Genomic DNA, 17,904 nt, shown 5'->3' on the forward strand with positions numbered 1-17,904 from the left:
TTTATCTCAATAATTACCAAAACTTTCTACAGAAAGCAAATCTCCATGACACAGAGTCAAACAAGACTTTCTCTTGTCTCTGCCCCATGGCGGAGCATACACCATGTCTTAATTTCTAAGCATCAGCTGTCATGGATGATCCCTGTAACACATACTAACGTTGACCACTAAGACTGTTACAAGTTTATCCTTACACATAATAAAGAGGTCAAAACTGATGAGTACAGCCCAAGGTCATAATAAATAATACGACCATTATTGCTATTATTCCCAAGGGTTTACAATTTTAGGAACAGCACACTTAGTACAGAGGACACAGCTTCCTGCAGAACTAATCCAGGACTATTGTCTGTTCTGGAAGAGATACTAAGTGAAAACAACCATCAAGCTTCAAAAATTTTTGTTTAAAAAGTAATACTCATTCAATTCTGCTTCTTTACAAAAACATGCTACATAGTATATTAACTGCTAACAAAATACAGTAACATTCCATCTTTCTCTTAGGAAAGGAACACAGAATAAGCTCCATACACGATAATCTGTGTATTTACTCTCAGTTGCAAATGTCTGGCATTTTTATCTCAGTCTGGTGATAAAGTCAGTCTATCAATCTGTATACCACAAAAATACAGAAGAAAGCCAGGCTGCCAAGTTAGGGAAAAAAAAAAAAAAAAAAAAGCAGAAAAAAAACTTACAGAATATAGGTTTTGCAGGAGAGAAAATTCACTCACACAAAAAATAAAATAAAATGCAAAAAGCACTCCAACTATAAAAATAATCGTCTACACAGAGCTCAATCCAGAGTGATAATTCTGAAATTACTTTAGATGTAAAAAAGAGTTTAAAAGGCAAAACAACCTTAGCATAGAAATGACATTACCAACAGATCAAGTTTTTAAAAAGTGCTATCCTCTCAGTCTTCTTTTTTTTTTTTTTTTTTTTTTTTTTTTTTAAATGCAGACAATGTATTTATTTTCTAAAGTTTATTCAGAATTCACATACTGTCCCTGTAATCATACAGGAGGCTAGGCTGTTTTTTGTTTTGCTTTTGCAGAGAACCACGGAGGTTTTTAACACATAAAAAAAGCCTCTCATGTCCTGTAGGTCATTTCATAACCCCAAGGAAAAATGTCCCCTTTAGTGTCTCAAAACTAAAGGATAGAATGATTCCTACTTCCAGATTTCAGTTAATATTAATGCGTAAATAGTATTCGAATAAGTATTTTTGTAAATAATATTCTCACAAGTTTTAACGAATATTTCCTAACATCTTTCATTAATCTTATTTCACTATCTGCAACACTGAATACATCCTAAGGAATAGAGATCTACCAACCTTCAGGCTTTTAATGAAGACACAACTCTTTAGACTGAGCTTCCAAAAATCAAGGATTTTTGATCATCAAAGCCAAAGAACTCATAAGCTGTCTTATTTGGACCATAATGTTTTCTGCTAGGATCTTGCACAGACGTTTAATTATTTCCTTTGTTTCTAGTAGTAATTGCACTCCTCCTGCTGGACAAATAGAAGCAATAACCACAACCTATCCTTCCTGACAGTAGATCATATATATATAATATATATATATACTATGTAAGACCTGAAGATAAAACATTTTCCCTCTGTTGAAATGGCTTCCTCTACTAGCTTTAAAGCTATCACCTTTACCATACATACTTAATTTAAAATGTCCATGTTTCTCTTTGCCTTTAAAATTCAAAATGCATTATTTTCACCTAGGAATAAATGCAAACAAGCAAACACTGATAATATTTTACTTACGAATTAATCAGCATGTGATAATTATATCACAAATTATTAAAAGTGGTTTTAATTCCATAGCTTCTGTATTTTGTACTATTTAATATTTGAAAAGTAAAAATTAAGAGAGAGGAAGGCATACAGCCAAAAAAAAAAAAAAAAATCACAAGTGTTTCTAATGAGCAGGAAGTAGGCTAATTCCAGATGGCTGTGTAGAAAAAAACATCCAGGTTTTTGAATCTGTGCTAAACACTAGCCCATCAGCTTAGAAAAATACAAGCTCTTGGACAAAGCCACAACTTCTACAACAAATAGCACTTCCATGAAAGGTGGAATATACTGCAGTCTCTAAAACACTGTAGTACTTCAAGCTTAATTAGTATCTGAAGACTGAAAGAACTTTGCAAGATGACTGACTAAAAGCCTACTTATAACCAAATTTTCACACTGTTCATCTGATATAAAAAAAAAAGATGATTCTGACAAACAATTCTGTGGCTTAAAGTTTTATGACAAAACAATCTTAGCTACACTTGAAATAATGAGTCTAGTGGGGCTCTGGTGTCATATTCCAGGCAGAAATACTGACTAGACTCCCCAACAAATTATTCTTCGTTGTCTGAATTTCGGGGTTTGCCCCCAAACTTCCATTTGAAAAATTAAGAAAGCTGAATAATATTAAGGGTAATACCAGTCTTAACAAAGATCTGAAAACATCAGACCTGCTTTGTCCACCAAATTTTTCCACTATGTTTGTATGTGATATACAATAACACAGATCACATTTTTCAAAAGCAATATATATATAATATATAATATATAATATATAATATATAATATATAATATATAATATATAATATATAATATATAATATATAATATATAATATATAATATATAGACACATAGATATAGAGATATTATATTAAAACTATTCTTGTCTCTAAAAGACTTGAAATCTGCCCAATTTTAAGCTATCAAGAACAAACTTCAAAATGCATTCATTTCCAAAACCATTTACTATTATCAGCATACATAGGCTGTAAATGGACTGAAGCAAATATGATTTTCTGTTTCCTCTCTTGCATACACCACCTCCAAGTAAGGAATTTGGTTCCCTTCCATCCTACTTTTAAAAAATACTGCAAACTGACAGAACTTGGGCTCATGATCTAAAGACAGTGAAATTGCTTAGAAGTTATAACATTCAGAGTACTCTCTGAATAAAAAGGGAATTTTTTTACTATTAGAGAAGCACTGCATATGCCATACAAAGGAAAAAACAGTCTTTCCAGTAACATTGCAATGCCCATTCCAGTATTCACGTCTAAGTCATTACAAGCTGTCTGCACTTGGAACCAGAAAATTCTGCACATGGGAAGACAGGAGGCAGTTTATGATTCATCTTGTCCTGAGATGTGATAGGTTAACTTATTTTACTAATTACAAAGTAGTTTACAAAGCTATTGAAACTAAAAGCAAAAGCATTTACATTTAATCACCTCTCAAAAATATTAAGATTCCAAAATCCAAGATATAACACGTCTACCTAGAATTTTACACAGATGACAGACTTTTTATCACTAATAAAGAAATACTGGAATTTTGTATTCTTATTATCTTAACTGTAGCTAAAAAAAATTGAAATGGTTCCCTCAAATCATGCAACGCTTTTATAGCAAGGTAGACATAAAAAGTCCATTTACAGAGAACAGACTGGAAAGAAAGAGAGAAATGTGAGTATTCTTTGTTTTAAGACAGACAAGCATACTGGTTTGGGGTATGGCAGGCTTGGTTTTCTTCATTGCTGCTCATACAGTGCAATGTTTTGAATTTGCAGCCAAAACAGTATTGATAACACTGATATTTTCTATCTGTTGCTGAGCAGTGCTTACAGAGTCAAGGCCTTTTGCATTCCTCATGATGCCCACTGCAAAATTAGTGTAGGAGCTCATGAGAAGATGATATAGGCCACAGCCAGGACAGCTGACCTCAGCTGATCAAGCGGTTACCATGTATCATATGACATGATGCGCAATAATAAAAGCTAGAGAAAACAAGAAAGAGGGAGGGATGCTTGGAGTGATGGTGTTTGTCTTCCAAAGTGACCTCAGTAAGTGTTGGAGTCCTGCTTTCCCAGAAATGGCTAAATATCTGTCTGAATATCTATTTGTCAGTTAGATGAAAGAATACCTTCTTGTGCTTTGCTTGCACAGACAGCTCTTGCTTTGCCTATTAAACAGTCTTTCTCTCAGTCAGTGAGTTTTCACATTCTTACCCTTACAATTCTCTTCTCTAGATCACTGGGGCTAAGTGAGCAAGCAGCTGTGAGGACTTAGGCTGCCATCCTTACACCTGTGGTCTAACTCAGATGAAAGGGTACTATCTATGTAAAGATGATCCATGCAGCCAGCAAATTCTTCCAATTCCCATGTTACTAGAGACCTCTGAATCATTTAAAAGGAAATATTCATGAAGATTAAAAAAATAAAATATTTCCTTTTTTAGTGAGATACAAAAATCCTCAATTCTGGTAAATTCCATATAATATGAAGCTGGTATCTATGAACTTCATATTAACATTTCTACGAATTCTAGATGATCACAAGAGTACATTCTTTTTACATCTTTTATATCTCCTTTGACACATCATGTTCATGTATGCTCTTCTGGGAGCACTGCCTTCCTTGCAGAATGACAAGAGAGTAAATAAGGAACTCAGGAGGTGATGTCCCATTATTCCCTTCCAGAAACAGTATTTTTCAGAAAGTTTAGTTCTCTTATTTTACGTCATTGAGGATACAAAATAAGGTAAGAAACTTAAGATGTTCAACAAAACAGAAAATGAGACCCGCCTTACTCACATAGTAGAGCAAGCCTACAGCACTTTTCAAAGACAAATGTGATACCATCAGCAGAGAGGGCAACGGGGTGTCACATCAAAACTGAATTAAAAAAAAAATCTGCAGCATTTACAAGAAAACCTCAATAAAATGTAATGTGTGCTACAAATTTCTGGAATGGTTTCTGTCTCTTTATATGTATATTGTTTTCTAGGTTTTCCTATTTTGTGAGCTTGTGCTTGCATAGTTTGAGACAAAGTTTATTTCGGATTTTAGGAAGAGGTTTTTATGAATCTTTATGAGAAAGATCTCAACTTTTTTTTTTTTTTTTTTCCCCAAAGTAAAGAGTATCAGCTTTGCTATTCTAACACTTTCAAGCATTCAGCAAATTTCAGGCCGACCTCTTGAATATTCTGAATGCTACAGGTAGTAAACAAATAAGCACTAGATACAAAGAGCTTATGGAACTTCAGTTCCATAAATGTAGAACATCTTTTCACTCTATTTCAATGTATAATTTAATTTCCTCTGTGTGTCCAAAGGCATTCTGCCAAAGACAAGACTTTGAAATATCATAATAGCACACCATCCACGTAAAACAAATCAAATTTAATTTTCCTTTAGCCCACATGACATTTTCCAAAGAGGACAAAATATTGCTTCCAAACCAATGTATGCTTTTAACCTTTCAGAACGATCATAAATTCTCAATCTTCCAGCAATACTACAATTTTCAAGTAGGTATTTAGTAAAAAAAAAAAAAAAAAAATCTGTACAAATTTACTTTATAGAAAGCAAAAAAAAAAAAAAAAAAAAGGAAAATATCTGAAGTAGCTACATTGCTTTTATACAAGCATTCACTGATCACTTCTAAAGGAATCTAGCTGTTTTGTGTTCTTCCCCAGATTTGTTAGGTTTTTAACACTTCAAAATCATAAACCATTTTAGAATATATTGTTACTTACCATAATGAATTTGCTTACTTCACAACATACATCTGCATGTACTTTTTTCACTCTTAACAAGAGCACCAGAAGGAATGTCTAGTAATCAAAATATTACACTACTATCCACTAATTCAGTTTGGGGAGAAAAGAAATTCTTACCCAGTTATCTTTTTTCAGAGGCAAAAAGTAGTAGTAATGGCAGAAATCAAGTAGCAGCGTATAGGAACTAAGAATTTGAGTGTAGAAACACAGCTGTAAAAACAGCCAATGATTGTCTTCACCAACACAATTATTAATCCTGCAGAGAAACAAAAGTATACAAAGATAGAAATATAAAGGCTTGTCAACATTATTTATGAAATAGTCAGGCTACAGAACTACCAATTATATTTAAGAAAAGTTAAGATGATTTATGAGTCAAATGTAAGGACTACAAGTGCTAATTCCATCCTTAAAGCAATGGCCTCCATGTTAGAGATGGCAGTTACTGTAAAGAGCATGGCTACTTGGTCACTTAAAGTCTAAGCTGCCTTACTGAAATTACTGCTTAGATTGCAAGACTTACTTCTCTTCATCTTCAAACAGCAATGATACGCTCACATTTTCAAGTAATATTCTAGTAACAAGATTAAAGTATCTGCAAAATTTCACATTAGTATGTGTTCTCCACTAATAACATTTCACCTGTATTGAGCAACGTAGTCCAAAAGCTAGAAATGCAAATTAAAAATTTGTATTAAATCTGAACACAGGGTACCCCAATGACAAATAAACATGACTAAGAAAAAAATGTAAGACACAGGAGAAGAAGAATAGTTATCCCTATTCAGAAAGTCCTTCTGCAGTTCTTCCGAAGTAAAGGAATCTCAAGCACTCTAGAAATGTTAATTCAGACATTCAAGCCTTTGAAATCTAGGTCTAGTCTGCTTCATCTGCTTCACAGAAGTTATTACTGATAAATAAAATTTGGTTAGGGGTATAACTTCATACAAGCACAGTAGCTCTAGCACAAGCACTGGCACAGACAACAGCACCACACTAAGCCATAACGTCAAATGCATTACACTGGCACTATTTTCTGAGCTGTAAACAGATAAAAGGCTAGTTTGAAAATGGCTACATCAATACAGGATGATCCTGACCTCTATTCTATCTTTTTCATTTCATCTGTTTCTTTGATGGAAATTATACCACAGAACCACTGATGGCAAAGCTTATTTTCATTTTAAGCAACAATCAGGCTGACTTACTTTAAACCAAGAATCTTAGCCAGGCTGACCATGACTAGTCAAGAAATACTAAAAGAAGTAATTTCACGACAAAATAAGAGAGACCATGACAAATGGGATTTGTTATACGGCAGTAATGTTTTCTAACCGGCACAGACATTAGGTAAACTAAAAATAAAAAACTGTATAAAAACCGTGAAATATTTTCAGTACTAAAAAAAACATTCACTTGTGTGTTGAAATTGTAATTTTTGATTTCTATTCCAAGAAATATTAAGTTTAATTTCTTACAAAAAATATTTTTCCAGCACAAGAAACTAAACTGCAACAAATAAACATGCAACATGCAAATTAATTACACCAGCATCAGTGTCAAGGAGTAAAACTTGCAACTTTTAAAATAAAATACACAAACTTTAGAAAATTGTATGATATATAACAATTTGTCAATGATTAAATGTTACATTATAACATTAATTTTTCTTAGTTTTACTCGTACACAAAAAGGAATCCCTAAGCTGTTCTTACCCTGAACTAAGTGCCTGAATGATTCAGCACTACTGGGAAAGAAGGGGCATAAATACACAATAATCTAACCACGATTTTGAAAAGATGAACTAAAACAATAGAAGATCATTAGAATCTTCTTTTGTCCTGGTCTTACCATGGACAATGGTGATCCATCCTCCTCACGCAATGTCCACAACGACTACAGTGGTGTGAACGCTTTGGTCTCATCATATTGCATTTGGTACATAATTCCCAAAATTCTCTTTCTAGGGGAAATTGTAAAGACAGCTTTAGAAAGATTTGAACTGAGTACAGCATGCTCATGATAAACACATATCTTAGCGATATGAGGAGGAAAAAAAATTTTCTATGAGATGAGTACAATAAGCAGCTTGTTAAACAGAAATATCATAAACTCTGCCATTCCAAAACCTTGAGGACTCATACTGGTTGAATACAGCTAACTAAAATAAAACACACTATGAACACTTCTGAAGCATCTTCCACCTCAAAGCATCTTAAGAGATGAAGAGATGAATCTCAAGATGAAATGCTAAAACAAATATAAGATAGGCTTTTATTTAAAAATACACACTAGTATTCTATGCCCAACATGAGATGCGTTAAACTGATCTCCAGAAATACCAACTAGCTGAAATTGACAGGAGCAACTATTGGTCAGCTTACCTATTATTTTCCCAAATCCTATTACAGAAATCAGAGGAAGCCTTTGAAAATATGAAATTTAATGGTGCACTCAGAAAGTTCATCTATACCTGGGAAACAAATGGCACCAACACTGTAATAATTCAATTCAAAAAAATGCTATATTTTCTGTCTTTAAAGACAGTGGCTGCAAGATTAAGAATCTTAAATATTATAAATAGCAACTTTTTGATGCACATAAGTTCCTTAAATCCCAGGGAAAAAATAAGCCTAGTTTTTACAGATCATTCAGAAATTCGGCATGATAAAACATTCTCACTACATAAAGAAAACAAAGATTAATTTAACATTTTTTAAGCCACCCGCTGGCAGCCCTTATCTTGTCTCTCTTGCTGACAAATAACATTTGGATACTGGAAGTACAGAAGCACAATATCTAAGATCATTAAACTAGTAATAACGCCATATGGAAACTGTTTTACAATCTGTTCCCATAAATCCGGTGTCACAAAGGTGTCACCCCCCAATCAAGTAGCAAATAGCAAACACCTCGACTACATTTTTGAATATAATTTATACCATTCAAAATATATCTTCCCATCAAACTATAGAATATCAGGGAACCGAATTATTACTTTAGAAAGACCAAAAACTTGATGCACGTTAAATATGATTTGATGCACCTCAAATCATAACATCATTACTGCAATCAAGCCTAAGTGTTCCATTTTCAGAAACATCTACAGAGTATCATTTCTACGTGACATGAATGCAGTATGAAGATAAAAGGCTGGAGATCTACACAAACATATACTCTAAAAGAGAAAGAAATGCTTATGCATAAAGTAGTTGCTCCTGCTGGTACTGGTATTTAACTGGAAAAAGAACAAATACATTGAATCACAAATGTAAATGTCTGTAGCTGTACTAAATGGCTTCGTTCTCTATCTCAGACTGCAGACTCTATGTTGCTTTACCTGTAGAAAAAAATCTGACTGAATAATCACATCTGTGCAACCTTTCTTTTTACTGACTCAGATGCTTAGATAATGGGAAAAGAAGGAACTCCGGTAAGAGACCGTTCCACAATCAGTGTTTCACATCTGAATCCCAACCATATTCTTTCCTATTGTCTCCTATATAGTTTTTGTGTAAACATCAGTTCCTGACGATAGAACAGATTCTCACTACCATCAGGAAGGGAAAGCAAAGTCACTGCAAGACGAGATTGAAGTTTTCACTCCTCACTGGATTTGTTATGCTTTCTAAATTGAAAAAGTATCTTCCTTTCATGTAGCAAAACATGTGCTTGAATACTCAATTATCAATTGCTATGTAAAAGCTTTATGGACTAGACAAGTACCTTAAAAGCACCAAATGTGTCATTAAAATATTGGCTTTCTCCCCGGAGAATTATTAAAGTTTCAAATGCCCTTCAATTTCTAGTACATTAGATACCATTTAGCAATTGTGGAATAAATTCACAAGTACAGAGGGAATTCTCAAATGTTAAGTTGCTACTCTACTGCAATGCAGTACAACCCATCTGTTTATTTGGTTAACAGTCCATACAAACAGAATTTATTACAATAAAATGCATAAAAAAACACAGGTAAAATCCCGTGCAACAACAGCTTCTACCATCAGTTTCAGCACCTTATAAATTTATCTAGAAAAAAAAGCAGTAGAGTTAAAATGACTATGCATCTCTAAAAAATGTTATCATTTGAAGCGCATGCAATGCGTTTAAAAGCACAGAATGCAAAATTCTGGACATCTAAATATGTCCTAGCGTAAGTTCCTGCATAACCATACTTCTGACAGAAAGTGAATCTTTAAAAAAAGAAGCCTAAAGTCTACACAAAGTACAAGAAATTTAAATGTCAGAAATAGTGAATTACAAAGCTTTTCATTTCAGTAACAATATATGCTTAAACAGTGTTTTCAATTAAATCTCACAACAGCACGTTAATTCCCAACTATTCTGATGACGCTGAAGTAATTTTTATTCAGCTCTATAGAAACAACTTAACGTACCTGTAATTGGAATCTTTGGGTTTTCAGGTAGCCTTCCTGGATCAGCAACTGAGGCTCTTACTAAAGAAGCTATACAAAATAATGAGCAGAGGTAATAACCTGAAAAAATAAGCATTTGTTATTCTTTTTCAGGTAAAAAGCAGGAAAAAGAACACGTCACACTTTCATTTACTTCAAATATATTAAAATTTCAGAAAGGTATGTAAGTGAAATTTAAAATATAAGCTTTTTTCATTATAATGAACAGAATTTTACATATTTAACAAACCACTGTACTTATTAAGTATTAATATTCGACATACACTATACAAATAAAATATTAAAACAATACTAACCACATAAGTGTATGAAACTCCTCAGGTTATAAAAAACTTCATTTTATTACCTTTGCACAGACAGACTATGACAGTTTTTAATTATATAAAGCAAAGATAATTGATTTTCCAAGATCTAGTAAGCAAAGCCACAGTCCTTATTTAAAAAACAGGATAACTTCTTTAGTTTTCAAATGAAATTAAAGAAAAAAAAAATCATCACAAAACACTGTACTGGTATCTATAAGCTTCATCAAATTACACATCTATTCAATGAGTCCCTGCCACATGGTCACATGGGCTGACAAAGTTATGAGGTCTAGAAGAGTAGGGACAGCTGTAAATCCTCAAATGTCTTAATAAAACACCAGCATAACTTCACAAATCCATCAAGTTCACTAACTTGCTATGTGCTATTCTTGGATGTTTCAAATCACTCTATTTTGAAACCCCAAAGAAAATTATACTCTACTCGAGAAATGCTTGACCAATGTGTTGTATAAACACAAGAATTGGAAAGCAATGACAAAATTACAGTCACTAGGACATTTACCATGACAGAACTGTTTACACCAAAACAAAACATAAAAACAAAGCACCATCTAAAAAGATCTGACTGCTACTCACACTACAACATCTTAATGTTTAAGAAGCTATATGTTAGTTACACTACAGGGATAATCCAGCATTTGAAACAGCATTTTCTCAGTTTTGCTCTGTAGTAGTAAACAGCCTACTATTCTGAGGTGACAACTGCTTTCTTTACACTATAAGCAAAAATGTACAGGATCCAGTACTAAATTAGGAATTACTCTGCCTTCTGAATTGCAGATATACATCTGATGCTATGCATTCTATGAAATTAAATGATCTCAAAAAGGGAGAGGAAAACGTAGCAGAGAACACTGTTCTGATAGTAGCAGCAATCTGTCACTTCGACCTTATTAATTAGTATCAAGAAGCACTTCCACTGCCTTACCAAATAAATGCCAATCATTCTACAGCTCAAAGTCTTCAGATGAAGGTTGATCTTCACCAAAAAGATGGTTGTAGTTATAATACAAGCTTTAACCCAAGTTGATCCTATCAACACAACTCAACCAACCCATTCATCAAGGGACACTTGGAGCCAGCAGAACTGAACTGTTCAACCACCAGTACTACCATCATAACTTCTGACATGCCCATCAACGTTTTCTAATTACACTATTTAATCCAGTAAAAAGGTCCTAGCTGCAAGACTTGAAAGGTGTATAAATGCTTTTTCTCTACTTTCCACAAAGTTTTACTGTAACACACTGAAAGGAACAAGTGCCTCAATTCTTAGAGCACAAAACACAGAACATGTCCAGTACTCTTACCCTTTATTTTATCCCTCAGCCTTAACTTTCACCTTGTTCTTTATATTCTGGCCTGATAACTGGTGGTTAGATGTACTACTGTTACTAGTAAAAGAAAAGGACTAATTTAAATAGACTTACACAAAATTGCCACAGCTGAAATATGCCCCTCTTCATAGTGAGGAAAAAGGATGACTTTTGGAATGAAGATTGTATTGTACAGCCAAACAAAGATTATCAGGCCCATGCAGCACCAACCCTGAGGGTCAACCACAAAGTGAATTCGAAGTCCCATTGAACACACACCAGTAATAATCAATCCATCCAAGGAGAAAAGATGATCCTAGAGAGATAAAAACAAAAATAACCACGAAAAAAGAGTATATTAAACTAGAATTGTGCTACCTGCAGGGTTTCACATACATTCAAACAGAGAAAAGAAACCTGACAGTTTATGACTTAAGGAATCTAAACATTTTTTAAACCTTGCATGATAACATCCTCACAGGCTCTCCTGGGGTTCTGTTGTTTCTCACTTCCTAAGTATTCTCTTCCATGTTCTCCTCTCTTTATAACAAAGAAATTGAGAAAGAAAGCACACTATCTTAACAGCTTTCATATAGATTGTCTAGAAGTATCATGCAACAGTTTTTTCACTATTACTCACACTTAAAACAGCAAGGCTTCCATTCTCATAGTTTAATATGATGGGTTTTTTTAAAATTAACTTTAGTCTGAAGAAAATCCATGAATACGAACTTCAGAGCATGATTAATTGGTGTTTGTTTCTTTTTCACTTTTCCTACACTACAAATTATAAGCATTACTAATCAGGACTTTCAAGAGAAGGATTGCTACCATTACACTTTTTGTCATCCCGCCTTCATGTTAAGAATCTTAACGTTGTAACACACATTTAAAAGCCTGGCTGCACTTCTATCCAAGAGGTTCTCCTTTCAGCATAAGCTTCACTTACCTCTGGGCTACTTGCCCATTTCTGATGGATGTCTTTCAATTTCTATTTCTTCTGTCAAAATTTCATATTATTTATTGATCTGACATTACCTCTGTTTTCAGGGATTTTGATAGCTTCATCCTCACTGACATTCACAACTTCTCTGTTTAACACTATACACAGGTTTCATTAATGTCTTGTTTTAGTTATCTAGAGAAAGAATAAACTCAAAGCCAAATAAGATGATGTTTCTACAATTTATCACAACCCTTTGATTGCTGTTGCAATAGAACAATGGTGTGCCTTTACAAATACAGCATTCATTTTTTTAGTGTTCATTTTCGCTTTAAGAATGCATCAAATTTGCTAACATTTGTTTTATAAACCTGCATGGTATACTAAATATAGCTTACTGCCTTCTTAAAACCATTAGGTTTATGAAAATCATATAGGACATGTAGTCCTATATTTACTGATCTTTTATTAATTTCACTTTGCATGCACAATTTGATGTACACGTAGTATATACCTAGGGGTATATGTAGACATAAATTATGTGGAATTGTTCTCCTGAATCTGCTAGTTCTTAATATGCCTTTGAGTTAGCTTTGGCAATCAGCAGGTTTAGAACATTTTATGCAAGACTAAGTGTGCGCTGATGGAGAATCTGTCTTATCAAGTACAGGAGCTGTGGGAGGAGGCAAGCAGACAATGTGACATCAAGGATGCCAAAAAGGAGATTAACAAGACTTACTTCAAGACATTACACAAGAGTTAACACCCACCTGCACAGAGAAGGTACACAAGCACTTATCAGCCTGGGAATGAAGATGACCAAGATGGCAAAAGCTGGAAGCTTGTGAGCATTTGCAGGATGGCTCTTCAGGGCCCTCACAACAAGTGAGAGCAGGGAGCTCTAAAAAATGAAGTCTCCAAGTTGACAGGGCCTGAGTACTGTGGCACTGTAAGCAGGATGGGCCAAAGTGTGAGAAATTCTCTGCTTACATGGAGCGAGGCACCAGCATCTGCTGACCCAACTCGTGATCTCATATGGTGTGCTGCTTGCCAAGGACTCAGATATCAAGGACCGGCTGTTACTGAGGCCAAAGTCTGGGAGTTAGATTACTATACCCAAATACTCTTCCACATTGGCATCACAGACAGAGCCAGTGGAGACCAGGAAGCATAACCCACATAACAACACTGACTGAGGAAGTGGCGGACAAAACAGGCAAACAAAGCATGCAGGGTGATGTGGATAATAGAGATCTTATAATTAAGAAAACAGGGCTGAATGGGAGAAGACTGCACTCTTTTTCAGAGAAAGCAGTATAACTGGTTGTCCATCTGGAGTGCTTGTATACCACTACAGGTATAAACAAATCAGAGTAATTAGAGGTCTGCATGGAAATGTGGCATTACTTTCTCACTCAGATCACAAAGACAAGCTAGAACAGGTTATGGAACCAGTGTTGCCATGGATAAACACAGGCACTTGAGGAAGGACACACTGCAACTGTGAAGCAGAGGAGAGTTGCCCTTCACATGAGAGGGCATCAGGAGTCTGTACAACTCTACCTTGGGGCAAATCCTGAGCCAGAAATCCTGAGCTAATGTCAGGCACAGCAAGAAGACCAGTGTGGCTAACACTGTGGAGGCTGTCTACTAAAGATTATGTGACATAGGATTGATGAAGCAGATGACGTTTCAACCAGAAAGCTGGGAGAGCTCTTACATTGACAGGTTCCATACCACATGGGCAAATTTAACCATCCTTGTATTTGATGGAAGGGTGCAAACAGCAGGGTTCAAATATTCCAGGTTTCGGGAGTGTGCTGACAACAACTTCCTGACACAGAACCCAACTGCCTATTTGTCTAGCTCTCTTGCTTACCAACAAAGAAATAGGTGTGAATGTGAAGGTTGTGACACCCATGAGTTGGTGATACTGATGACTTACTTAAAAGAGGGAAGAGGCAAACAGTGAGATCACAATCTGACTCCAAAACAGACCTTGCCCTGTACCAGGACCTGCTTGGGAGAACTCCTTGTAAGACTATCTTGTAGAGAAGAGGTCAGGTTCAAGGACCACCTCGAAGTTCAAGAATGGTCCAGCACCATGAGCAGGAGCCTAGGCAACAGTGGCAGGAGAATTTCACACATGTACAAGGAGTTCCTAACAGAACTAAGACATAAAAATGAAGCATTTATGAGGGGGTAGCATAAACTGGTGGCCCGTGAAGAATACAGAAAAATATCATTTGAATGGACAGAGATGGGGTTAGGAAAGTCATACGAAGCTGAATCTGGTGTTGAATCTAGTGAGAAATGAAGTCAACGAGGAACACTAGCGGCAGACAAGCAGCATTAGGAAGGTTAGGGTAAATATGGGCCTGCTGCTGAATGGAACAGAATACTTGGTGAAAGGGCACAGAAAAGGTCAAACTGCCTTCTTGAACTCAATCTCCATGAGCAAGACCTGCTTTCTGGAATTCCAGGCCCCTGAGACCAATGAGAAAGTAAAGAGTCACAGAGATTTACTCTCAGTAAAGGAGGAACAGATAAAGAAACCTTTAAACAAACTGAATATACTAAATTTCATGGCACCTGATGAGATGCAACATAGGAGGCATTACTTTTTGGAGAGACCTATCTATATCCAATGAAACTACAACAGATACAAACAGCACTGTAATAATACAACTTCTCAGCTACAAAAGACATTTATTCAACATAGGCATTACCACTAGCTTGGTATTTTTTCCAGCAATGAACAAGAGCTTGTATGTCACGCCTGTAAAAATTTGTACCAGCCAAGGTGACTCACTGCCACACTGTGCTCACATCCACTGTTTGGTCTCCATAAACATTCAGCAAGCATCAATGAATATTAGTGAGTGCCATTTTTTTCTCATGAAGGAAATCAGTTCCACACTTTTGCTTCATATGCACTTCCATGTCAGATGCCACCCTGTCAGATTGCCCCTCAGCTGCCATCTGTCACACAGCAACAACATGTAATAGAGTACTGTAGAGAAGGTTCAGCCTTGCCAATGTTTTCTTGGGGCCAGTATGGCCTGGTTCCATGACTAATGGGGCAGGGAGGACCACGGATTCCCGCCCCAGGAGAGGGGCAGAGAAAAGGTATGGAGATGGGCCTAAAAACAAAACAGTGGAAATGAGCTAAGGGAGAAAACTAATTTACTAAATACGATATCGGAATGCAAGATATCACAATATAATATAATGTAATTGGAATTGAAGCTAATACATCAAATGAGAGACAGTGTCCAAAACTGAAAGTCTTACTCTAGTGTTGAAGGTGAGATGGCTAGGGAGCACACAACGCAGTAATCAGCAGAAAAAGAAAGGGCAGACTTGTGACTTGTGAGCAGTTTTATCTTTCCCTCTGAATGGAAAACAGAAATGGAACAGTGAAAGTCTCCTGGGATATGCAGTTGTTCTTCTCTTCTGAGAGTCACGCACACAGAACTACCGAAAATCCACAGAACTACAGGATGTTATGATGTGGAATACCGGTAGCAAAAAATCATAAAACCCTGACTATCTCTACTGCCATACCACCAAAGTCTGCTTCTGACATCATGGGCCAACATAATAAAATAGGAGGCATTACTTTTGGAGCAGCCTTTGGACAGGCACTGAAGGGAGCTAGTCCATGTCATTGTGAGGACATTCACATTCATCACTGAAAGGTTGAGCTGATGGGCGCGGTCCTGCAGACTAACAAAAGCAAGTGACATTTTTATTTTTTAAGAGCAAGGAAATTACAGGTGTATTATGCTCCTTCTGAGCCCCAGAAAGGTGGAGATTACATTCCTGGAAACTGTTTCAAAACACAGGAAACAAATTGATTGGTAGTAATTAGGATGGATTTACAAAAAAGAAGTCACGTAGAACATGTTTCTAAGGACCTAGAAAAATTGCCAAATGCTGGGGAACCCATTTGGTTTCTGTCATCCTAGAATAGTAGATATTCCAGGACTCGCATCTTCAGAAAAGGAAGTAACAGCTCAAGAAACAAAACAGATCTACAAAAACTGAAATATTCACTAGTAAGTGGATATACTTAAATCTAAGTATAATGTGTGAGCAGTAACTAGTGAGGAACACATTGGAAAAAAACAGTAGCCCTACAATGGAAATTTACCCCAAATTCTTACTATTCGATGACTACCTGCTACATTATTTAATTTCATAATAAATGAAATCAAACCAATGACAAAACTTACCTTTGCTGATGACAAGTTTCACGAATTTGGAACTATGCAAAAGAAGGATCCATTCTCAAGACAAGCATAGAAACCAGGAGATTTTTCATCATCCAGCTCTGGAACTTTCTCTTTTCTATTATTTCTGAAATAGAAAAGAGTGTGATACTCAAACGATCTTCAACCCAGTATCTTACCTCACTGAACAGAGCTTCCTTTCAAGCTATTTACACAGATACACAGCTCCTTAGCCTCTCACATCTGAACTGTTACACTGGTTCTAAATTTATTTATTCTAATTTCAGAACACTTCAAAATTTTAATACACATTTTAGATGGGTCTGTTCAATAGAAAACTGCAGTACTACACCCCAGTACTCCCTGTATGTATAACAGGCAATGTCTTTTATAACAGTAAATCTTCTGTTGTTCTTTATTCCTCTGGCAGTGATACTGCACAGATAACAGTTAATTATTAAACAGTTATTAATTAAACAGTTAATATGATGACTTCTAGCAAAGTTAGCTTGTCTCTCTCCTTCCCTTGGTCTATGTATCTTATATGGGGGAAAATATTAAAACACAAGCAGAAGCACATTCCAGTGACTAGGTAGAAAACACTTGATTTGAATTTAACTCACAGGCAAAGTGAATTTGTAGTCTTCACTTTTAAAATAGACTCTTAAAAAAAAAAGTCTGTATTCTCTCTTTCAAAAAAACCTACACCAAAATATAGGAAGATCAATCCCACATAATTTAGTCAGTTCTTTAGGATGTTCCATTTTTTATAAGAAGAATTACTGTACGTTCAGAATAGAAATTTGTGAGACAATTTACAACAATACCAATGAAAAGAAACAAATTATTTATGTCTACACATCAATACTCATATGTGCAATGCCTAGAACTTTTCCAACAAAATAAGTTGGGATAAAACCCGTGTGCCAAAGGCTTTGCATTTTTTCCCTCTCTTAACAGAATTTGTAACTACCTATTCTAAATAAATATCTCAAACACAAAGCATTTGAAAGGAAATGGCACCTGTGGGTGTGAAAAGATTGTCAGAAGTT

At 35.4% G+C, this 17,904-nt stretch overlaps 1 protein-coding gene across 4 annotated transcripts in view; it reads right to left on the reverse strand.

Moving 5' to 3' along the window:
- Nucleotides 1–17,904, reverse strand: part of ZDHHC21 (zDHHC palmitoyltransferase 21) — a 43,789-nt gene that overhangs the window by 23,868 nt on the left and 2,017 nt on the right. For all 4 annotated transcript variants that reach the window (XM_085213833.1, XM_085213835.1, XM_085213832.1 and 1 more), the window contains exons 2-6: nt 16,856–16,979; nt 11,789–11,990; nt 9,994–10,092; nt 7,445–7,556; nt 5,711–5,849 (exon numbers count right to left, since the gene is read on the reverse strand). In XM_085213833.1, the coding sequence (XP_085069959.1) occupies nt 5,711–5,849; nt 7,445–7,556; nt 9,994–10,092; nt 11,789–11,942 (504 nt within the window). In that variant the 5' untranslated portion in view covers nt 11,943–11,990; nt 16,856–16,979. The remainder of the gene's footprint in view (nt 1–5,710; nt 5,850–7,444; nt 7,557–9,993; nt 10,093–11,788; nt 11,991–16,855; nt 16,980–17,904) is intronic.

This window comes from Meleagris gallopavo, chromosome Z, assembly GCF_905368555.1.
Source record: "Meleagris gallopavo chromosome Z, MGAL_WU_HG_1.1, whole genome shotgun sequence".
Classification (NCBI taxonomy): domain Eukaryota; kingdom Metazoa; phylum Chordata; class Aves; order Galliformes; family Phasianidae; genus Meleagris; species Meleagris gallopavo.